We start from the raw sequence: 22,264 nt of genomic DNA, 5'->3' as shown, positions 1-22,264 counted from the left end.
ATTTGGATTCAGTTCAGGTTCTCTGTTGGATGAAGTCTAAATATATCTTTACATTTCAAATGGTGCTCTTAACTAATTTTACAGAATTGAATATAAATTTGGGAACAGGAGTGTTGTTTAGGAAAGGGAATGGAGAATTTTAGAGAGGTATGGAAAGAAACTATACTCAGGGAAAGGATAGGAAAGAGTGACTAGAAACAGCCTGAGACCTATGCATTATCAGGCTTCAATAGCTAGAAGATGAATTAACAGGTTATAGAACCAGCAATCCTCAAAGCCCTTGCTGAGAAGGTTGATGCAAAAACTAACTCAAGTGAGCAGAGAGGCTGTAGAAATATTCCTGAGTATTTCCAAGTGAATACTTCTGGGTGTTAACCTTCCCAGTCATTTGAATGGCTTTGCTCCAACTTTATAGTAACCAAGTTAATGATAAAATTCATTTTCACAGAAGCTTTATGAAAGCAATCTGTCGACTCAGTACAACAGAGATTAAAGATGAAGCTGCGTGTTCTGGCTGAGTTGGTCTAGCTGGTTCACTGCTGCCAATAATGGAATGCCTTGGCCTCTCCCTTGTGCTCAGTTTGTTGCTAGCCTGATCTCACAATAAGATAATTTTCTCTGGTAATCTGGCAGCGTGTTTGACAGCCAGGTTGGTTTTCTGACAGTTTAACTGGGTTCAGCTCACTGCAGGGTCAGAACACCAGAGAAGCATGTGGCTGGGAGGGGAGTTGACAGTGAAGAGGGAGCAGAGCCTCCTTTGTGTGGGCACTGCACTAAATGTATGGATTGGGTCACACCATAACATGCAACTTTACCTCCAAATTCTTGCCATGCATTTCTCCAGTCATACTGGAAAGGACATAATGAGAAGAATTGCAAGTACGCGTGGTACTCAGCCACTTAAGGAGTGAGCGCAGTAAACCAATCTCTGTACAACAAAACAAAAAAGAATTAACTGCTCCAAAACATTTCTTCCTGGCACTATCTGTGGGCTACAGTCTGGCAGCAGAGAGCTGCTGCCAAAGTTTGGGTGTGAACCAAACAAATAATGAACCTTATAAGCAAGAATCAAGTCTGTAAGCACCTGTGTTGTGCAGTAGGCTACAGCAAACAATAATATCATTGTTAATAGTTGGTGGGAGAACAACACTAACTTCAACAGTTAATTTTAATTTCTTATTTTTTTAAACAAAATGGATGTTTTATTAAACTTTGGTTTTGCCCATGGCTGTTACATAAAAGCTGCAAATGTAATTGTTACAAGCTGTTTATTTCAGTGTCTACTGGATTGTTTATTTGAAAGCATTTATTTTTTTTTTTTTTTATAATAAATATCCAGTATGACATACTGCTAAAATTGTTCCAGAAGTTCAAGTCCTTTGTATCCTTCCCTGTTGTATCATCTTTGTCATGTCAGGTTTTAGAACACTTCATGTCATTGGCTCTACATAACAGGCCTTTGTTTAGCAATCAACAGAAACATTTCTACCTTGTCCGTGACAACTAAGCTAATAAGAATGGCTTCTTGCATTTTGTGGTCTCCTTTCATCCAAAATGTGAGTAAGGGGAATTACACTGAAATGAAAACAACTTTTCTTTTGCTTAGATTATTCAAAGCTTAATGTTGCAACAAAACACAGAAAAAAAGAATTGGTCATAAAACTAACAGTATTAACTGTAATGAGAAGAGGTCTGTTTAAAAGAGCTGGACATGGGAGAGACTAGAACATGTAGGGGGAGGCACCACAGCATCCTCCAAGACATCACTGATTTCCTTCTGGGTCCCTAAAACTTTGCTGACACCCCAAACTCCAAGGAAAAAGGGCAATGTTCTTCAGTGTAATTCTGCACTCTGCTGTGTTGGACTAGTCAGCAGAACCATCTCCATTTCATCCTAGAAGTCTCTAGGATTTCTTAGCACATCGCATCTGTGCAGGCTAATGCTAATAGCTGCAGATGTCTTCATTGTATCAGCTTGATGTGATTTATTTTGTTTCAGGACACAATATATACAGCTATACATTAGAAAACAGTAGGCAAATTATAAGCTCTTCACAGCCGTCTAGACAGAAGTACATCATCACAGGTTTCATTGTTTCAAATGGCATTGAATTATTACAAACTGGAGAGTCAGGAAGACCTGAAACTTAGCTAAACAAAGCAGCTTTTTTTTTTTTTTTTTTTTAAATGACTGGTAGAGTGCCAAGATTTGGTAAAATGCCATTTATGTGTTTTTCTACAGTCTGTCAAAGCTCTCCTATGCTATATGTTCTAAGCATTTTTGACTGAAAGCCAACATGTAGATGATTTGTGACATAGAAAATCTTCACTGCAAACAGGAATATGCATGTCCTTAGCAAAGGAGTACAGTTGTTAGAGAGAGGTGGAAATACTATTTTAAAGTAAAGGATAAGAAAATTTGTGCAACATGAACTTAGCTGATGTTATACCTGGTCTGCAGTACTTGAAATGGATGAAATGCTGCCATGAGGGGAAGTACCCAGAGAACGGTTTGCAGCTTCTGCCACTTCTAGAAAAGAGAAAGACATGCATAAGTTTTCAAAGTATGCTTTGTTTTACTGTGAGAAATGGGTTTGTTATGAGGACTGTGAAAGATCTGGAAAGGAAGAACTCTAGGCAGCAAAATGGCAAAGCAGAACTAGTATGAAACATTATGAAGCTTAATTACAATTGTGATAGCAAAGCACAGTAGAAAATAGTTATTGTGCCTGAAGCACAGATGTTAAAGAATTTTAAAAAAATCTAAAAATTGGAAGGAAGCTGGTTGAGTAGTGTTGCATATTAATGATATGATAGAGAAATGGGAAATAAGTATAGATAATTGTTTATCAAGGTGCTATTTTACCAGACAGAAGTACCTACAGTGGAAAACTATTACTGAGTGCACAGAGAGAAGATGATTGTAGAAAATATTCTGTCATTATGAAAGGTTTACTTTCTGTTTGTTTTACTTGGGGAAAAAAACGCTACTAGGACTGTTAGCACTGTTCCTGGACATGATATTTTGCAGACTGCTTTAACAAATCTTCACTAATATAATTCTGATTTAGATTCTGGTTTCAGAAAGCAATGAGTGTTATACAGGACCTAATCATAATGATCATGCAGTGACTCAAAAAAAATTAGTTGGACAGGAAATCTCAAAGGTGTGTTTAAAATAGTTTTAGAAGTTATTTGTAATAAACATACAAATATCTTGTATTCCAAGTTGCATTCCAAGTAGAGAAGAGAAACTGTAAAAACAGTTTCAGCTCTCAATGAATGAATAATCACCTGAAGAAGGCTACTAAAGATTACGAATTTTGTTTTTCTGTCAAATTTTGTCTGACCAGCTACAGCTGAAAAATTCACTGTACAAATAAGTAAGAATTGCCAAAAGTTAGGCTTATTAGACTTTACAAAAGGAAATTAAAATAAGAGATCCCTTAGCTGTAAAATAAATAAATAAATAGAGAAAGAAAGAAACAAAAATGGAGCTGTCTGCAGTAAGAGTGCGTTAAAGAAATTTTTGCTAATTAGTGCATCATTTAGCACCTTGAAGAACTGAGTTACACTTTAGGGATTAATAAAAATTTATGCTACAAAGTGAAGCACATCAGTTGTGTGACAGGGGCAGACAGAACTTGAGAGCAGACTACTGGATGAACGTGAACCATTCTTATGTTTCCATAGCACAGAAGATGTAATTGCAACATACAACAAGCAGCCATTTCCAAGAAATAGACAGAAATACTAAAAGCAGTGTAAAGAGTATAAGCTACACCATATGCAGACTGCTATGTGCAATTCTCATCATCTATTTACAGCGTGAAAGACATGTTCATGCTGAAATATGTGCGGAAAGGGGCTGGTAGGAAGGTCAGACAAATGTATGCTAACAAGAGACTAGAGAAATATTAGACATAGTTTACACTTCTGTGCAAAAGAGTCTGTATACACATTGCCTAATTTGTTTTTAGCTGTAAACTGAAACTCCAAGTCCGTCTTGAAAGTATTACTTAAAGAAAAGCTTTAGCATTTGCCATTATAAAAATACCCTTTCTTTTCCCACTGTAGAGAAAGAATAAGTGGCTGGATGTAATAAAAATCTGTCTGGCTTCTAGGCAACAGAAGCCTGGAACAGCCCAGAAACAACATAATTGGGGTTCTTCTGTGACAAGGAAGATGGATGGAATCTTTGTTATGATGGGACCCAGTTGCCTTTAGTAGAAATTTTCAGTAGTAACAAATGGGAGTGAGGCACCCAATTTCCATTGATTTAGACAATAAACCCAACGCAATCCCTTAATTTTACTGGTTGAGCTATACCCGATCTCCGCTTTGTATGCATTACGGAGACCAAATGTTAATTCTAAACTAATGAATATGGATGGCATCTTGAAATAATCTTAATTCAAAGATTAATCTGAAATTACAAATCAATCACATCTTAACTCAAAATCTGAACAATACTTACTTGGCAGAATTGAGGCCTTTTGGAGCAAAGATCTGAAATAAATATTGAGAGATTACAAAAAGGTCTGAAAGCTACCTTTTCTGAAAGTATTAAAACTGTGTATTTGGAGCTTGCAAAATTAGAATGTGTTCCATCTCCTCCCTTTGCCCATTGACAGATAAGGGACAGGTGCAGGTATTTTAAATATCATATCCCACTAGTACTGACAGTTAGGAATTTAAATATGTGATTTAAACCTCTATCACCTAATTAGAGTTTAAAGCCTCCCATGCTTTTTGTGGTTGTTATAGTATTTGGATGTACTTGCCATGTTTACTTAATTTATTTGCTACTGTGAGGTTTCAAGGAATGAGTTTTAAAAAGCAACAGAAGGTTGCAGAGGAAAACCATCACAGTGCTATCCTTTGAACTTTACACACCTGTATTCAGACTGAGCAGGAGGAGCTGGTGCACTGAAATACTCAAAAGATGATGAAAAAGGATCTTACTTTTGGGCACCACTTGGAAGGGGTGGAAGGGGAATATCATGGCTGGAACCTCGTCGTCGTTCCGCTGCTGTAGGTTTTTCTGTAGTTTGGGACAAACAAATTAGAGTCAACATCTCTTCAGAAATATATTGTCCCTGATAAGAAAGTCCCAGTAGTCAAAGGAGGGTTTCTTTTGTTATTGTCATCATTTCAGAGGATTTTCTTACATGGACACTTCCCATCCTGCTACTTCTGTTATTGACTAGTGGCATACCACCAAATTTATAGGCAAATAGCTGCGCTCTGGATGCCTTCAGGAACTCAGTGGGAGACTTGCCTTTTGAGAGGCGAGCTGTGTGACACAAGGGACAACGCTGGGGCAGGCTGCCTACAAGAGCGTGGCTGGCTGGCTCCATCTCATCCATGTTAGGCAGCAGCTCCTGCTGAGTTTTGGCCTCGAGGAGCTGCTGCCTTGCACAGAGACGAGACACATTTTGTGTCTCAGGGAAGGACTGGCTCTTGCCAGCAGTCAGCTCTGTGTGAGGTGGTTCTTGCTGAGCTCAGAATGATGAGCTCGCACTTCCCCTCCCTTCCCTCTTCTCCACTTTGAGGACTATATGGCACATTGCTGGTACATTATGTCGTGCGTTGCACTGCCAGTAACCTCAGCAGTGTTATTGTAATTGCTTTTAGAAAACAATGATGCTCAGTGCAATTAAGGCTGGCCAGATCCAGTTATAAACTGCTAAAACTACCCTCCCCCCTAAAATAACAAATATAAATTTAATGTGATGTTGTTCGCTTCATGTTTTTAATAAAAGAAAATTAAATTCTGATAAAAGTCAGCTTTTTCACAGTAGTAGAGAAAATTTACCTTCATTTAGAGTTGAGGTGTCTCTGGAAGGTAAGCAAGGTTTCTGCAGTAAAACACAAGGAAATCAAATAATTATTAAGCGGTACATCATTATTACAGCAAACATTCATCTTTTTATAGTTTTTGTTAACCACTTTACATTTAAAATTGACAGCATCCTGGAGAGATTTGGAGAGAGGGGCATGGCCATTCTGTGAAGAATCTCTAGTTGTATGACAATGAAGCCTGGAATTTTGTGAAGTGGATTTGGAAAGAATCCCAGTTTGTGTGTACTAATAGATGGACAAAAGTAAAATTCAGAGATGAGTGCTTCAAGGCTTTTTTTTTTTTTAAATGATTATTCCAATTAGTAAATTTATGGTTCTTTTTCTGCTCTCAAGTTAAGTCCAAAAATGAAAAGTCCATCCCAAATACTTCTGAATCAACATTTGAATATTATCATCTTTGTCAAGCTATGTTTACAGATGTCTGAACACATTTCTCTTTCTTTACTGAAGTTTAATTTATCAGATTAGCTGGCAGTAAAGATTTAGCCAGCCTTCCTTTTCTTTTTTTTTTTTTTTTAAAATCATCATTGATTCAAAATGGGAAAAAAACTGTCAGTTTCAAAATGTTTTTTTTCCAAATTAATTTAATTGGAAATTTCAACAGTTTCTCTCCCTTCCTTCCACAAGAGGTTTGGGGATATTTTCCTAATGATGAAATACTTATTGAAAAAAAAAAAGTGAATTTCTGGTATCATCTTGCATCTTTCTTGATCTATCACTTTTACAATAAATCCATGTGCTTCATATGCAGGCCCTGTACATTTCAGGGAATACTTCTGAGCAGCCCATATTCCCATTTATTTCTCATTTTATTCAGTCCTTGTAGTATGTGCTTATTGTTACATCCTAGAGCATTGAACCCAAATATCCATTTAATCTAGATGTTCTTCTACTTGAGCTTTTTCACTTTTGCTTAGTTCATGTAACTGCACCCAAGTATTTCCTTTCATCATCTCTCTCTTCTCCTATTCTTTCTATGCTTTTTTTTTTTTAAACCAAATTCATGATCACATTGAGTTTTGCAAGAAAATTAAATCACCTGTAAAATTATCATTTAATTATGCAATTACAAATCAACTTACTGCTGGATTTACTGCATTAGAAGTTTTCTTTCTGTAGATTGGAGGGAAAAAAAGAGTAGAGTTACTTTGCAGATACATGGAATTAATTTAGCAACTAAGCACGTGCATGCCATTTCTGTGGTATGTGACTAAATTAAGCAAGCCAGCCGGCATCTGCCATCAGTGGCAGGCAGTGAAGGACAATGGCACTGGCACGCAAGCAATATTCCTCCAGAAATAATGAAAGAATAGTTTGCCTTCACCTAGTCTGCGTAGCTTTCACAAACAGCAATGAAAATTACTCCTGAATTTTGATTGCCATAGTAAAGTATTAGGAGCTAACACCTATCCACCTAGTAATTAACCCCACCCCCATCAAAGAAGTAGTTTTATTAATATTTTTTACTCACAGGACCCTTGGTAATGGAGATGGAGCTGCTCCAGTGGGAAATCTGGATTCTTGTGTGTTACTGAAGCTATGATCTAGAAACAGATACGAACTATTTAGTATGCAGTATTAGCTTTATCTGAACAGTGGGGTTTCCTCACTGCTTTTCAGTGAGATAAAGTAAAAAAATAAAAATCCATTGGTTTAATTTTTTCTTGACATGTTTTCATTCCAGTTATACTAGAAAATAGTTCAGTAACATTTCTTGCTTATTGCTGACTGATACAGATCAAATCTACACTGACACTCTCCACTACATGGTATATTAAGGTCACTGATAACACGTTGACAACAAATCCTGCTCATATCACAATGTTTTCAGTACAGAATACTTACTGTCATCGTTACTGTTTGCTTCATGGTCCTGTAATGGAAAAATGTGTTAGATTTGACAAGAAGTAATTAGAAAAATAAATAATTTTTAAAGAGGAAGTGCATAAATAATCTGGGTTTGGAAATCTGTCATAATTTTAAGAAATAGATTTGTATAGAATGCATATAACATACAGTATATTTGTCATCAACTTCTATTAGGGTGTTTGAAAAAAATAGCAAACCAATTTTGAACATTACAATAAGCTTAGGATTTCTTATAGTATGCAGACTTTTGCAGTGAGATCTTTTGGTTCATGCTTCAGTTCTGAAATGGAAAGCTAAAATTTTGCAGCAGACGTTTTGCACTGAACTGAGGGTAGTGAGTGCAGTGGACTGTCTTTTCACCATCCTAGAACCCCAGTGATCCAACTTATTTCTTAGCTTCTTTTGTAGATACTTCCTATTGGCTCCCAGATATTGTCCTTTAAGGAATCAGACTCCCATATGAGAAGTACCTCTCCAACAGGCACCAGTTATTAATTTGTCCATCTTCATCCACTGGACGTGCAGATTAATGGCTTTTCACTAACATTGGTTACAAATGCATCCGTTTTTTGGTTGACGAGGTGTAATCCATCATCCAACAGCTGAGGGAGTAAGATGGGGAGGACTTTTTCTCCCAGTCAGCCCAGGCCTTTGAGAGGAATGAGGGCTACAGTGCTATTAACATGATCAGTGCAGGTTATTGTTGAGAATGAGCTGAATGAGAGCAGTAAGACATGTTTCAGTTATTGTTTTTGTTTGTCAGAGTGCCTGGTCAGTCAGAAATATAATTCACACTTCTGTGTTTTTCTTTAAAACTGTAAGGGCTTGCCACTTATAAAATAAGCAAAGACCTAAACATTTGAACCAGACTGCATAATTCTGTCCTAGGCTGATCCTTGTGCAAAACTGGGTAACTACAAGTACCTCATTACACACATTGTACACATGAGAGTTTGTTTGGGAGCCCCATCCTTGGTGCTGTAACTAACTCAGTGTGGCCCTGCCAAAATGATTGTTTCCCCGGAATCTCTGCAAAGATAGTGTGATAGCTGTCTCAGAAATAAGCAGAATGGATTAGTGGAGAGGGTTTCAGCTGCAATATGGCACTCAAGGCTGTTCTGAAGCAGGAGTATTCTTGTGATCAGAGAAGGAAATTTCTGTCCAACGTTCTCCCATCAAAAAAAATATTTTTTCCCCTCATCTTATATTGAGAAGAAAAGCTGGGAAATGAAACCATAAAAGAGAAATCCTGAACTTGGCACCACTCAGGAGTTGTTCAACATCTTCTAGAATGTAGACTTAAGTAATTGGAAGACCGTAACAATGTTGTGATCAGGTAGGAGGAAAACTACAATGCTACTGCTGATGTTTGTAGAAGTGTGTGTGTGAGCAAAAAACACAAACACTTAATATATCTAGAAATTTAAAGATTTAAAGTAAGAATAAAAGATGTTCTTATACCACATGCATTATGTTACTATAACATCTAACTTAGGTATGGCCCCAAATTCCAAATTATAAGAGTCTAATTTCTTTATGGAGTTATTGGTAGTTTTTTTTTTTTTTTTATATAAAGACAATTCAGAGCACTGTGATGGGACAGAATTTGTTGCACACAGCTTTTAGCACAGACAGTGTTGCAGTTACTGTCACCTTGCTCCTTATTAGTTTGTTCCTCATGTACACCCTCTCTTGTACCAGCACAGCTGTTAGTATAGCTATGGTGCACAACAATTTATGGAACTAATCTGGCCAAAAAAGAACCTTTTATGTTTTTGCCCACTTGCTGCAGTTGGGTAAGATTTCAACTATCTTCATAAAACCTTTGCTCCAGCACAGTGAAAGGGACAGACTGGGGACAAGGGAAGAGGAAAAAGAGGAATGACTTCAACACAGACTTAGGAACTCCCAGCTTGTAATTACTCCTGCATTTTCAATTGATACTAGTTACTTGGACTGCCCCACCTGAGACATTTTTTTTTTTTTTTTTAAAAAAATCTGTTTTCAGAAAGTATCAATCCTTCATCATCTGAGAGGAGTCACGATCAAGGAAGGTATTTCAGATCAGGCAAAATCACCCATTGCTATTGAAAGTAAGGTTCTCAGTTCAGCTGGTATTTTTCAGTACAGGAAGTTATTTCTGTGGACTGCCTTTATACTTTTATACCTTTTATACCCTGCCTTTATACCATTTAAAGTTTTTTCTTAGACCAATATAGACGTCCAATGTACCTCTTTTGTCCAAAAAAATTAATAGTGATATTTATAATATTAGATCAATCTGACATTCAAAGTCATCTGTTTCTGTTATTTAATTCAGTTGATAAAAAGAACTTTAAACCACAAAAAAGCAGAAATTTAACACATTCTTTATATGGGCACATTATTTACTCACTGTTTTTTGATGAAGACGATTTCTGGGAAGAGGCAACACATTTCTGGAAAATATAAACAGTAAGGTTTTGTTTATGTTTTTACATATATATACCTATACATATTTTACAAATACACAGTAAGTTTTTCTGGTTTTGTTCAACTGATTGGCTCAGATATGCATTTCAAGATCTAGAGAGGTCTTCAAGTTAATGGATTTAGTCACAGGTTCATACCACTGCAGTGGTTGCTGCGATGCTGTGCCCTAGTGTGGAACCCTTCCAGAAGAGCTTCTGTCCTGGGCTTTGGGTCCCCTGCAGCTCTGCACAGGACCTCACCAAACACTAACACAGTGTAGTGGATGCCACCTGCTCTTCCTGGGGCATATGGCCTATTTTGTAGAGCGACATCCTAGGGATGAGACAGCTTCTTGGCTTCCATGCAGCTTGCCACATTTCTGGGTACACAGGAATGAAATAGGTTGCTTACTTAAGTTTCTTTTACTACTTTTCATCCAGAGACTTGGAATATAAATCATGGATTTACCAACTGCATCCAACCTCTTTAAAAGCAATCCCATGCCCCCATCCACTACAAAAACATCTTGTTTCAAAGGCACAGAGACTGGTAGTAGAACTTGAAACAAGTCTGCAGAGATGTTTTACCCCTGCACTGGATTTCTACAAGGTTATTCAAAAAAATAGTACCCATTGGGCAAACTGGCTTGAATACAGAAGTTGACAAGGAAATGGGAACTTTCATTCTTAACTTGTCCCAACATCCCTAGCTATTTGCATGTCCTGACGACTGCTTATTGTCCGAAAGCTACACAACAGAGTAGAAAAATTTGACTCCACTAGTATTTGTTATTAATTTAAGCTGCTGTTAACTTACCTGGGAGTATCCAACTTAGGTGACTCTCTGGTAATGCTGTGCACATGGGAGTGCTCTATATTCTGAGCAGGTGTAGAAGGAAGTGGCTTAGTGAACCTAATAATAAAACATGAATTAAGAAAGGAAAACTGCATTTAACAGAGTGCTTACCCTTTTATTTACTACTTTCTCCTCCTTAACACCCTCAAAATTCTAAAAAGTACCCTTAAGAGATGTTTCTTTTTAATATGTGCTATGTTTGATTTATAGAACATTGAAATGGATGACAAACTTTCTGCAGAAAATCTATGTAAGGAGATTTATTAAATAAATAGCATCTAGATGAGAAAAATATATTTTCTGACAAGCTTTAAATAATGCACAAACACTCATATCAATGAATTACCTGGTTGCTGGTGATGGTGAAGGTTTTTCCTTTAACAGAAAAAGAACCAAATTATTTAGTCACCTTTTGATTTCATAAAATACATGTTTATGATCATAATAATACTATCATAGCAATATCTTATTTTTGTGTTGAAGGATAGATTTCTGCTAGAGCTCTGCCTGGTAATCTTCATGTGGATGGGATAGGCAGGAAGTCACCACCAGTGCCTGGGAAGCCCTAAGCACACTGCTTTGGCCGTATGTCATGTCAAAACCAGCAAGTAGGAAGAAAATTACTCTGTCAAAACTGTCATTGCTTCTTTGCTGCAATTGTACTTCTAGAGAGCATTCCCTTAGGCTGCTGCTTCCCAGACTGGATCGCTATCACACAGAACCAGAAATTTCAGCCTCTTCCCATTTATTCTATTCAGCAGACATTTTGAATCAGTTTGCCAGTTTTTCTTTGAAGCAAGTGTCAAAGTGCTAAGTGCAGACAGAGATTCGTTGCCATTTTTCCCCTCTGAAAGGCTGACAATATATATATATATATTTTCAACAATCACCTTTGTGATTGTGCCCTGTCTGAGGGCAACATGAGTCAAACTGTAGGAAAGCCTTACCTCCTCTTCAGGAACCTCGTAGACTTCTACAAGACAGGGAGGAAAAAACATGTCCTTCAGTTAGCAACAATGCACTACGTTACAAGAAAAACTGATCAGAATTTGTATTAACTGTATTTTGCCTCTAGAAAAATGAATTGAAGAAGTTGCTCAGGTTCTGCCTCCTGTTCTTTTGATGGGAACTTCAGAAAGAGTCCCAGGAAGCCTGATAAGCAGTCACTGTACCACCGTACAAATGAACCTTCCCCCATGAGCTTTTTAAAATTATTATCTATTATTATTATTATTTTATTTATTTATTTATTAATTATTATTATTATTTTTTTTTTTTTTACAAAAATCAAGATGAATGCTGGTGTTGTGCAAACTTGAGACAGTCTGGAAAGGTGTGTTAAATTCTACCACAGGTAGGATTTTAGCCTTTTCACGACTTAGGGAGGAAGAGATCAGGTGAATCATAAATCCAGACTGACTCATTTCTGTTGCCAGTGTCCATCTCTGAGCTCCATCCCACAGAAGTATTTTAATTCACAGATATTAAATCCCCAAATTACCAGCATCCTTATCTATGTCCTGTTTGTTCGATGAAAATTGAATTATATTTCAACAAATTTCATGTCAGGCTTTGTTGCTTTAAGTGCTCTGAAAAGTATCCACGTTCCCACCAGGGGGAGATGTGTTGTTTATTTATTTATTTTTTTTAGTAACATCTATCAGGAGATGGCTGTTGCTCAACACTGATTTACAGAAAGGCTGATTCAAAAGGGCATTTTAAGTGTCCAAAAAGTATGTCACTAAACCTTAAGTCATTCGTAAAAGACTTTTATAGCTTGTGACTTGAACACATTGCTAATGAATATGCAGAGACACTTAAAGAGCTGTGTGACCGGCATGTAAAGGTTACACTCCAAGCAAATAATGACATGATGAGGATGCAAAACAACTCAGAGTTACCACAGCTAAGGAAGATTAAGCAAGTATATATGTACCTACAAAAACAAATACGATTACTCTTATTTGCTTCTGCTTTTGTTTCTCTTTCCAAATAAATTGCTTTTATGGAAATTAAACAGGAAACCTTATCACAGGGCATGCAAAACATCAGCCTATATGGAATCTCTTTAATACAGAATCTTGATGTGATTTTAAAATATTGAATCTTGTTTCCTGTAGTGAAATGGGATTAATAATACACTGAGTCCTATTTGTTCTTGCTGTATTGATCCGTTTACATTCTTCCACTAGAGCAGAAGACTAAAAATAAATCAGTTTGGGGCAAATGACTTGTTCTACTTTTATTCATCCTTAAAACAGATTTACTATTCAAGCTAGGCAAAACAAATGCTACAACACAGATAAACCTAAGGGGGAACATATTTTTATTTTACTGAAGTACATCATATAGTTTATGTTGTGAATACATAAAGCAGAATTTAATATTGCTCAGTCTTAGGTTATTTTATTTCAACACTGATGCAAACTCCACTTACCTTGCATGTCAGAAGTAATAGAAAGCTTTGCAGAAGCAGGGAGGACTGGTTTTGTGGTTGGTTTCATAAATCTGTTCACAGGAGCTAAAAACATATTTTATATATACATACTTGTGTGTATATGTGTTTTTATGTGTGTAAATATATACACACATATATACACATGTATTTTAAAAATAACAATGTAACATTTGCATTAAGAATAAATACTAAGAAAGTGCTAGTGATAGGTTTTTTGCCAGATAGCCTTGAACAAATTAACTGAGGCAGGCTGCAGTTCTCATTTTAAAAGGGAAACAACATTCAGCGTTCCTGCCTTGATGAATAGGTTTGATACTGTCAGTAATGTCAGAGAGCAGAATTAAATACTCTTCTCTGTTTACTTTTCACCATTGGACTGTAGTATTTTCACTCTTCAGCTAAATATACTTCAAATACAGAGGTAAAAAATGAATCAAAGTCTCTCTATTTACTGCAAATCTAAAAAAAACTTGTTCTTTTCCTGAGGCACTTCAACAAACAGAGAATTTTAATGCTGTGGCTCCCTTGGATGAGGAGGGAGATCACATACCATGAAAAGCTTCTTGGTTGTACCAAGGAAGGACTTAGAAATAGCTGAGTGAGAGAGGCAGGAATTATAAGTGGCTCCCAATGAAAATAACTTGCCATGGCCTCGTCATGGGCCGAAGGACCCAACTGCATTTTTGCAAACTCTTAACAGCTGTACCTCCACTCTTTGAACCCTAGAAACAGACATCAGTTTGACCTATTTTTTTCCACTGTTGTTCCTAACAAAGTAATAAACAATTATTAGCTCAAATGACTAAAACTCACGTTTTGCAGGTAGTGACACACTGCTTTCTGTGGGTTCAATATAGTTATCGTCGTCATTGTCCACAGGCACAATGTAATTATCCTGTAAGAAATGCAGGACAAAAATTTACCAGTTAAACCTCCCTCAGATCAATGAACTGTTGGGACTGAAGCCCTGGCAGCAGCCAATAGTAGTTGACATTTCACAGTGACTGCCATTTCAGACATTTATCATCATATACAGATGGGATTCTCCAGGACAGAAAACCTTTTAACTAATAACTCCAGTTCAAGACTGGTGGAAAAAAAGCCTTCCCTTTGGTCCTGGGGGTAGTGTGTGAGGTTGCTCTCTCCCCATTGCTTTCAACTTGGAGCAGAAACTATTCTGTGATCTAAGGGGCTTCTTTGATACTTGATTTAAGGCAGATATCCACTGTGAATCAGTATGGTACTTGCAGATTACTGCTTGTGATATACAAAATATTTTGTACCATATAAACAAACAAAGAAATGAGTTCATGGCATTGCTGTCTACCATGTGATTGGTGTGGGGTCCATCATTTAAACTGTCAGAACACGTATATCTATAAACGTTACCTCATCGTCACTACACTCCTTGGGCTTCGGTGGTAATTTTGGTTTTGCAGCAGATGGCAGCAGCAGGGATGGCTTGGATGGTTTGTTTGGTCTGGACAAGGCTGGACTGGGTGTGCTTGGGAGAGGTTTGTTCATTGGAGGAAGCTGCTGGTGACTGGTGCGATTGTCTTTTAATGTGGAAGAAAACAACAGTTTTATTCAAAATTACTCAGCCTCTGGACAGTTTTCTACCATCTACGAAAACAGATCTTTATTGTGGCTGCAACTTAGGTGAAAAGGCAGACCTGAGTGGCTGCAGGGCCTGACGAGAACTGTGTGCAAAGTGGTCCTATTTTATCACTGCGGGTAGCAGCAACCCAGTCCTCTATGTCAGGATGCAGAGGGAGCCTAGATGCTGACTGTTGTACGAACACTCATCTAACTCTTAGGGAAAAGGCGGTGGCCAGGTGGTATGGTCCATTAGTTAGTATATCCTGTGCCAGTATGATCTTGGTGACCTTGGCGCAACAGGACAAAAAAATGTTAGCGCACAAAGGACAGGACTGAAACACAAATTATGCCATGTCCTCTGAGGCGACATTTTAAGGGGTGAACAGTGTTCATAAGCTTCTGGGAGTACATAGGTGGCATTACAGCACTGTTGGTGACTTTTCTATTGCCAGTGACAGTCTTGTATCATCCAAAAACTGAAAGCAGGCATCATGCTGATGTTTCTTTTCCCAATTGCCCAAATCTTCACCTAACTGAAGGAAATCTTCACCTAACTGAAGGTCACTTTCATTCACTTCAGTGCAATCCACCTATGGCTGAAAAGAATCCAAATAGGAAGAAAGAAGGCCTTTATGATGGACTGTTATAAGTACAATCTTGCTTCTATCCTGTTTTTCAGGATATTTATCCTCAATAATAATCTCAATAGACAATATGGAAGGAATATTTGGGCTGCTTTGATCTCTTTTTTACTGCTTTTGGAATGATGTGAGCTACAAAAAGGGTTAAGAAGGTAGTCCAGTTTAGTCTTATTTGCTTAATCTTCAATACGAACTCCCACATTAAAACACGTGGGTGAACCTGGAGCTAAATTAGTGATATTTCCCATACGTCTGCTTGAATTTTGTGGTTATTAGGTGCCTATCAAATTCTCTAGAACACATTCTATTAAAACTCCAAGTTCTGCTAGTAGCAATAGTAGCCTGTTTCATACACTAATAACAAATCATGTACCCTGAAAGCTGAAGACCTGATTGTCCAAATTAAAAGCAAAATCTTGAGGAAAGGACAGACTAGTCCTTTTGAGGCCACTTCTCCATTGGTACTGATAAATAAGCAATTATCAAGCTAGTGTAGACAACTATTCCATAGCTACCTGCGTATTCACCCCTAGAAATAGGGAATGCAGAGGGAATTTTCTTTTTCTCCTGCTCACTTGGAGGTGGCTCATAGCTGTCATCAGGATTCTCTTCACTGGGGACCACGTACATCTCGGAGTCAGAGTGGTCATCTGGATTTTCATAATCACTGTCCTAGAAAAAGAGAACTTCCCATTTCTCATTTCATAACATACTTATGGCTTCATAGCAGTGTATGACAAATATCCTCACAGGAATACAATTAACTATATTATGAGAATGCACCCTTGAAAGCAACCCTCTCCAAACAAACAGGCACTCCTGCCTGCCCCCTCTCCACCAAGAAGGGAACAAGCCACCTCAGGGTGACAGTTGTATGGTATGGCAATTACTTTATGTGGCAGATGACGATGACTTGCTTCATTTAAACATACTCTATGATTTTAATCAGAATTTTTTTCATTTTTAGAAATAACTGGCTTTTTCTTCCTCCTCAAAATAGAAGATATTGTTTTTGAAATTATTGTTCAGTTTGAAAAGTCCTTCAAATTGATACCATTCATTTACTTATTCATGGCCATCACAGACAGTATTTCTCATATGTACCTAAGTTGAATATGAAAAATTAAGGTACCTAAGAATGAGTATAAATAATGCTGATGTAACAAACAAGATAATATTTCAGTAGCATTAAGTTCAACCAGAAGTAGGTGATTCAAAAATAAACATTTATTATTGCTTGTGTTGAACTTGTTGCTACAGTAACCTTCTACTACCCGAAAGAGATGTACTTACAAAGTCATCTGACCATTGTTCCTCTTCATTGTCTGCGTGTTCTAAACCAAACAGTAGAGTTACTTAAGGAGATGTAATATGGAACATAAATGTTTGTCTTAAGCATAGGCTGAAAAAAAACAAACAACCAACCAGCACCAAACATCTATCACATTCAATTAAAAAAAAATAAAAGTAATGAAATTTTCTTAAACACTTGAGAGAAACACATCTGTTTTCGCCTGAATAGAAAAAATTAAATGCCTGCTTGTCTGTTTTTGATAAATTGTCTCAAAGCTGTTGGGAAAGCATTAGAATATGGTCAACTGCACATAGTCCGAACAGCAGAGTGTGCACCCTGGTAGCACATCTCGTTTTTAAATAGGATTCATTTCTTCATAACAATTCTTCGTAACAATTCAGAACAATTTCTTCATAATATTTCTGACCTCTGGGCCTTGCAGTTTCCTGTTTCTTGGTTAAAATTCCAATTCCAATTGTTAATTTGAATGGTTACGTTAAACATGGAACATTTATCTGATAACATCCAAACATTGTCCTTTTTGCTTGTTTTCATATCATTGTTTCCATGAAAATATAACTGTTAACATGCAAAAATGGTCACAAACTGATTGCTGTATAAACAAATATAGTTCTACCTATCCTTTAAGATAATTCATGATGTCAATATTATCATGTTAAAAGTACCAAGAAATTCTGACTTCTGAGGTGATCCATTTGTTCAGGTCCTGTTCTCTTGTTAGAGACAAATTAAGAGGAAATATATAGCTGAAATGCTCTTAGGCATATAGGTACCAACTATACAGACATGCAGTTTAAGTTTTCCATTAATCCAGCCTTACCTGAAGCATAATCCCTTCGTGGTAGACTTGGTGGAGGTTTTTTTTTTAGCCTGTAAATGATAATAATTAAATTTATGATCTAAGAAATAATACTTGCTAGAAGGAAACATTAGCCAGGCACATAAAAAAGCTGATAAAAGATACCTGCAGCTGAAGAAATACAGATTATCACAGATGCTTAGCAAATAGCTACAGGAGAATGCTTTGAAAAGCTAGAAACAGATAAGAAATTAGTTTCTAATCTGAGATTTTTTTTTTTTGCGAAGAACATATTTTTTCAAAGAACAGTTTCCTTGCCCACCCCTCCCCTTTATTTCCAAGCAGAAACAGATAACATAGGTGTCAGAGATAAATGCACATCTATCTCAAGATGAAAATCTGTTTAAGCTCACAGAGAGTTTGCTAAGACTATGGCATATGAAACTGGTGCATTACTCTCTGCTAATATTTTACAAATACCATTTTCTATGCAATTTATTTTCTGAGCAGTGTTAAAATATATACCAGGTCTCTCAGGGCCAGATTCTGTTTCCACTCGCTATTATGGCATTGTGCCCCTTTTTTGGTAAATGCTATTATAATGGTATTTGCAACACCAAATGAATCGAAAGATAATTTGTAGAAAACCTGAGAGGATCTTTGTGGCTATACATATAAATACATATGTATATTCCTGTTTGTTAAATTGCAAGTGCCCAGTGAAGAACCTGAATTATGTGGTCAGTTGGTATATCAATTGTTTCCTCAATGTTCTAACATTACCCTGTAAAAAAGAAAAATCTTGTCCACAGTTGAAACAAATGATGCATGTGTGACATTACAAGCTAGATTGATGCATCTGAAGCAAATTAAACTCTGATTTTTGTGGCAACAAAAAACATTAATACAATTTACATTGAAAGGACTCTTCAAAGTGTCTTTTGAACACTGACTAACAGCTTCCCTGTAGCACTGATGAGACCTCACCAGAGACCTGAATCTTTGCCCACTGAACCGATGGCTTCACTCATTCTTCAGTCAGGTCCTAACAAGGAATTTCTTGATGTTATTCATTTGCAAAAATAAGCAAATTATTTACAAAAAATAAAAAATAATTAAAAAAATTGTTCACTACGAATATAAAATGTTTTCTTGTGACCTCTGAACAATAGTGATATCTACAGATTTTGCTTTACTGAAAGAATTTGACACTCAATATTTAGGTCTTGAGCATGCTGCTTAACTGTCATTGTTCAAGTAACAATGTGACTTGGGATGGTGGCACACTGGCAGTACCACAACAACCTGCAGACTTTTCCCATCTGTTTTGAGAAATGCTTTGGCTACTGTTAATTCATGGAATTCAGTTGCTCAGATAGTCACAAAAAATGCACATGCACGAATCAATGAGCAAATGGTGCAGGCATTGCTAAAGCTCGAAAAATAAAATAAAAAAAATCCCAGCACATTATTTCAAAGCGTTATCCAGCTTTGTTCATTACCATCAATGCTGATGAAAGATAGCTTCCTCTGTCTAGTCTTTGGATCTCATAGCATGAATAAACTTAGTGTACAAACAGTAAATTAAAAAGCATTCTCAACAGCCCCGCTGTTGTGTTCTGTCCAGGTTAGCACAGGCATGTTAGAAAGAAAAACCCAGGGCCACTGCCAGGGCAAATCTGAGTTCTTAGAGGAGGGTAGACTAAAATCTATTAACGTACTTTGCGATGTATCTATCCTGAGATGTTCAGAGACAATGGACACTTGGAAAATAATGGAACTAAGGGAATAGTAAGAGGCTCGTTAGGTCACAGTGTAAAGGATGTGGCCTGAGCCACATTTTACGTTTCCAAACTGCTAAGCAGAGAACTTCAACACTTTGTCCCAGGTCCTGTAAATCCTGGCAGTGGCCCTGACAGAAAATGTAAATATGTTACAATGAAAGCATACAAAGCACAGAACAGAGCTCTGTGTCTAAGCAGCCTATCATGCCATTGTGCAGCTCTGAAATAGCATACCGATCCCAAGTATCTTTCCCAGTTTTGCAAATTAAGGCCACTTGTTCATTTTGGAACCTGAATATCAATAGAAGAAAAGAAATCATGTTTCTGTCACAGAGTCGAAACCGTTCATGGCCACATCTATATTTGTTAGAATCTCCTCAAATACATTATTTATTCTCAAATTCAAATCCGCTTAAAAATAATTTGTACTGTACCAGAATGATTTACTGAGTGCCAGAACTGAAATCCAGACTCTTCTGAAGTAAATTGGAGCTTCATTTTGCAAGAGCCAGAATTTTACCCACTGTGCAACCACAATGCAAGCTGAAAAGACATAATTTCTATGCCAAGGAGTTTATACCTAGCTATTTCAGATACTGATATAATTCTGCACAGATGCTTGCAGTGTGACTTGGTCCTGTTCCACTGAACCAAATGACAAAGGACTGAAACAATCAAATGCCATCCAACTGAGCATAGATATTTAAATGGAAAACAGTATGACTTCCTAACACAACTTTTAAGAGAGTTATGTAAAATCATAGTAAACACAATTTTGAAGTAAAATATTTTAGTGGTACTCAGCTCTGCACTGCAGATGGTGGAGCATCTCTGTACTAGCTCTGATAGAACACAATTAAATAATTCAAGTTTCCATTGACTTGAATGGGACCAGTATTTCTCTAAAATTTAATAGAGAATAAGTAATTTTCTGGAGAGTTTGATATATCTCTGAGACATTTCGGTTCTAAAGGTCTCAATAAAATCCAAGTACATTTTTGAGAGTATGTTAACAGATTTTAAAAAGCAATGTAACACATCTTACTACATATGTCAAGAGCTTCAACAAATAACCAGGTAGCATTTGAGGCATTTTATGTAGTTAGGTCTGATGCTGCTCATACAAGAACAGGTTGCACTGTACAAAAGCTCACAGTAATTTTTAGAAGAGTAAATTATTTCATTTAAAAAAACAATATATTATGAGATTTCCCCTTTGCAGCTTGCTGAGGTTAATCCGGCAAAGTATCTAGGCATGTATTTAACTTTACTCATGTAAGGAATCCTATAAGAACAGTAAGTATTAATCATATACTTCAAGCTAATATCACTTCTTTTTTCCCCCACAACTATGCAGAGAATTGTAAAATAAACTGTAGCAAAGGTCTGGGTTTTCTGCTCTAACAGCACTTGTTTTTACAGGCTACAGCCAGAAAAGTAACCAAGTATATGTAGTAGTAGCAGCATTTTACTTAAAGGAATCAATCATCCTACAGGTGCATTTCTTCGCTAGCGTTTCCACTCAGTCCCCCAGCTTTTAAGAAGTGGCTAAAATCTCTTCATTTTCAAGAGCCCTTAACTTCTCCTGTTGTTAGCCTCTGAACCGAGCCCATTCCTTTCTTAAAAACCATTTTTTTTCAAATAGGATTTGTAAAAATTATATTGACATCTTTGCTGAGATGAGCATTTGTAGTTTGAGTCAGTTAGTGCACTAGATCATCCCACTTGTAATTAAATGATAATTAGTTGAACTTTGCTGAAAGTTTTTGCAGAATTCCAGACAGGTGCAATCCAGCTGACAGATACACTTTCCTTAGACTGTAGCCTCGTGACCTAGTGGAATAGTTTGTTAGCTTTAAGGTATCTGGTGATTGTACAAAGTAAAATTAATCTGAAACTTTTTTTCCTTTTTAAAGTTTTCTTACTATCCTTTCGCACATTTTCTTTATAAAAGTGCTGTGGCAGTGCAATGGCATATAGCTGTGGTGTATTTATCTTTACTTCGATGAATATTGTATTAATAAACATACTGACACTTAAAACATCCTATTTAGCCACATGTTAAAATTGGTGTTACTTCAGAATAGTTATAATGATGTATTCCACTTTTCCATTTTCTTTTTCTAACCATGCTACAACTCAATTTTGTACTTTTCTCTCAGTGTTTAGTCCATAAAATACTATTTTTCCCTCTGCCAAGGGTTTGATCACAGATATCTTCTAGTTGCAGAAATGCAGGTTGAAGAGACATTTAGTGACACAATAACTTCTGCCTGAAGTTATTGTCCCCAGCATGCCTGCCACAGAGGATTGTCTGAGCACTTCCTAATCCATTCCATCAAAATGGACTGGAGCAGCAATGCTCTACTGTTTAAAATGCCCAAGCTAGCAACGTGACACGAACAAGTCAGGCAGTGAATTGGTGTAGGAATAGGTCACTGCTATTTTGGAAGTGATGGATCCCTCCTAAGCTGTCACAGCTATGGGTGGAAGGAGGTGTCTGGTCAAGTTATAAGTGGTATAGAAAAATGGACCAGAAAACTCTGAAGTAACCCAACTAAGAAGTTGGGTAAAGCAGGTGCATCTTCTTACCATTCTTCAGGTCATCTAACAAATGTGATTTCAAGA

At 36.9% G+C, this 22,264-nt stretch overlaps 1 protein-coding gene across 1 annotated transcript in view; it reads right to left on the bottom strand.

Moving 5' to 3' along the window:
* BLNK (B cell linker) overlaps positions 1 to 22,264 on the bottom strand; it is a 96,389-nt gene that overhangs the window by 3,641 nt on the left and 70,484 nt on the right. The window contains 18 exon segments of the mRNA XM_035540882.2: positions 2,451 to 2,530; positions 4,478 to 4,509; positions 4,966 to 5,044; positions 5,819 to 5,861; positions 6,948 to 6,978; positions 7,337 to 7,409; positions 7,711 to 7,738; positions 10,130 to 10,172; positions 11,002 to 11,097; positions 11,387 to 11,415; positions 11,988 to 12,013; positions 13,478 to 13,561; positions 14,312 to 14,393; positions 14,888 to 15,054; positions 16,254 to 16,410; positions 17,032 to 17,072; positions 17,874 to 17,923; positions 19,871 to 19,927. Coding sequence (XP_035396775.1) covers positions 2,451 to 2,530; positions 4,478 to 4,509; positions 4,966 to 5,044; positions 5,819 to 5,861; positions 6,948 to 6,978; positions 7,337 to 7,409; positions 7,711 to 7,738; positions 10,130 to 10,172; positions 11,002 to 11,097; positions 11,387 to 11,415; positions 11,988 to 12,013; positions 13,478 to 13,561; positions 14,312 to 14,393; positions 14,888 to 15,054; positions 16,254 to 16,410; positions 17,032 to 17,072; positions 17,874 to 17,923; positions 19,871 to 19,927 — 1,198 coding nt within the window.

The sequence above is a fragment of the Cygnus atratus genome, chromosome 7, assembly GCF_013377495.2.
Source record: "Cygnus atratus isolate AKBS03 ecotype Queensland, Australia chromosome 7, CAtr_DNAZoo_HiC_assembly, whole genome shotgun sequence".
In the NCBI taxonomy this organism is placed as follows: Eukaryota; Metazoa; Chordata; class Aves; order Anseriformes; family Anatidae; genus Cygnus; species Cygnus atratus.
This window is presented reverse-complemented; position numbering and strand designations above follow the sequence as displayed.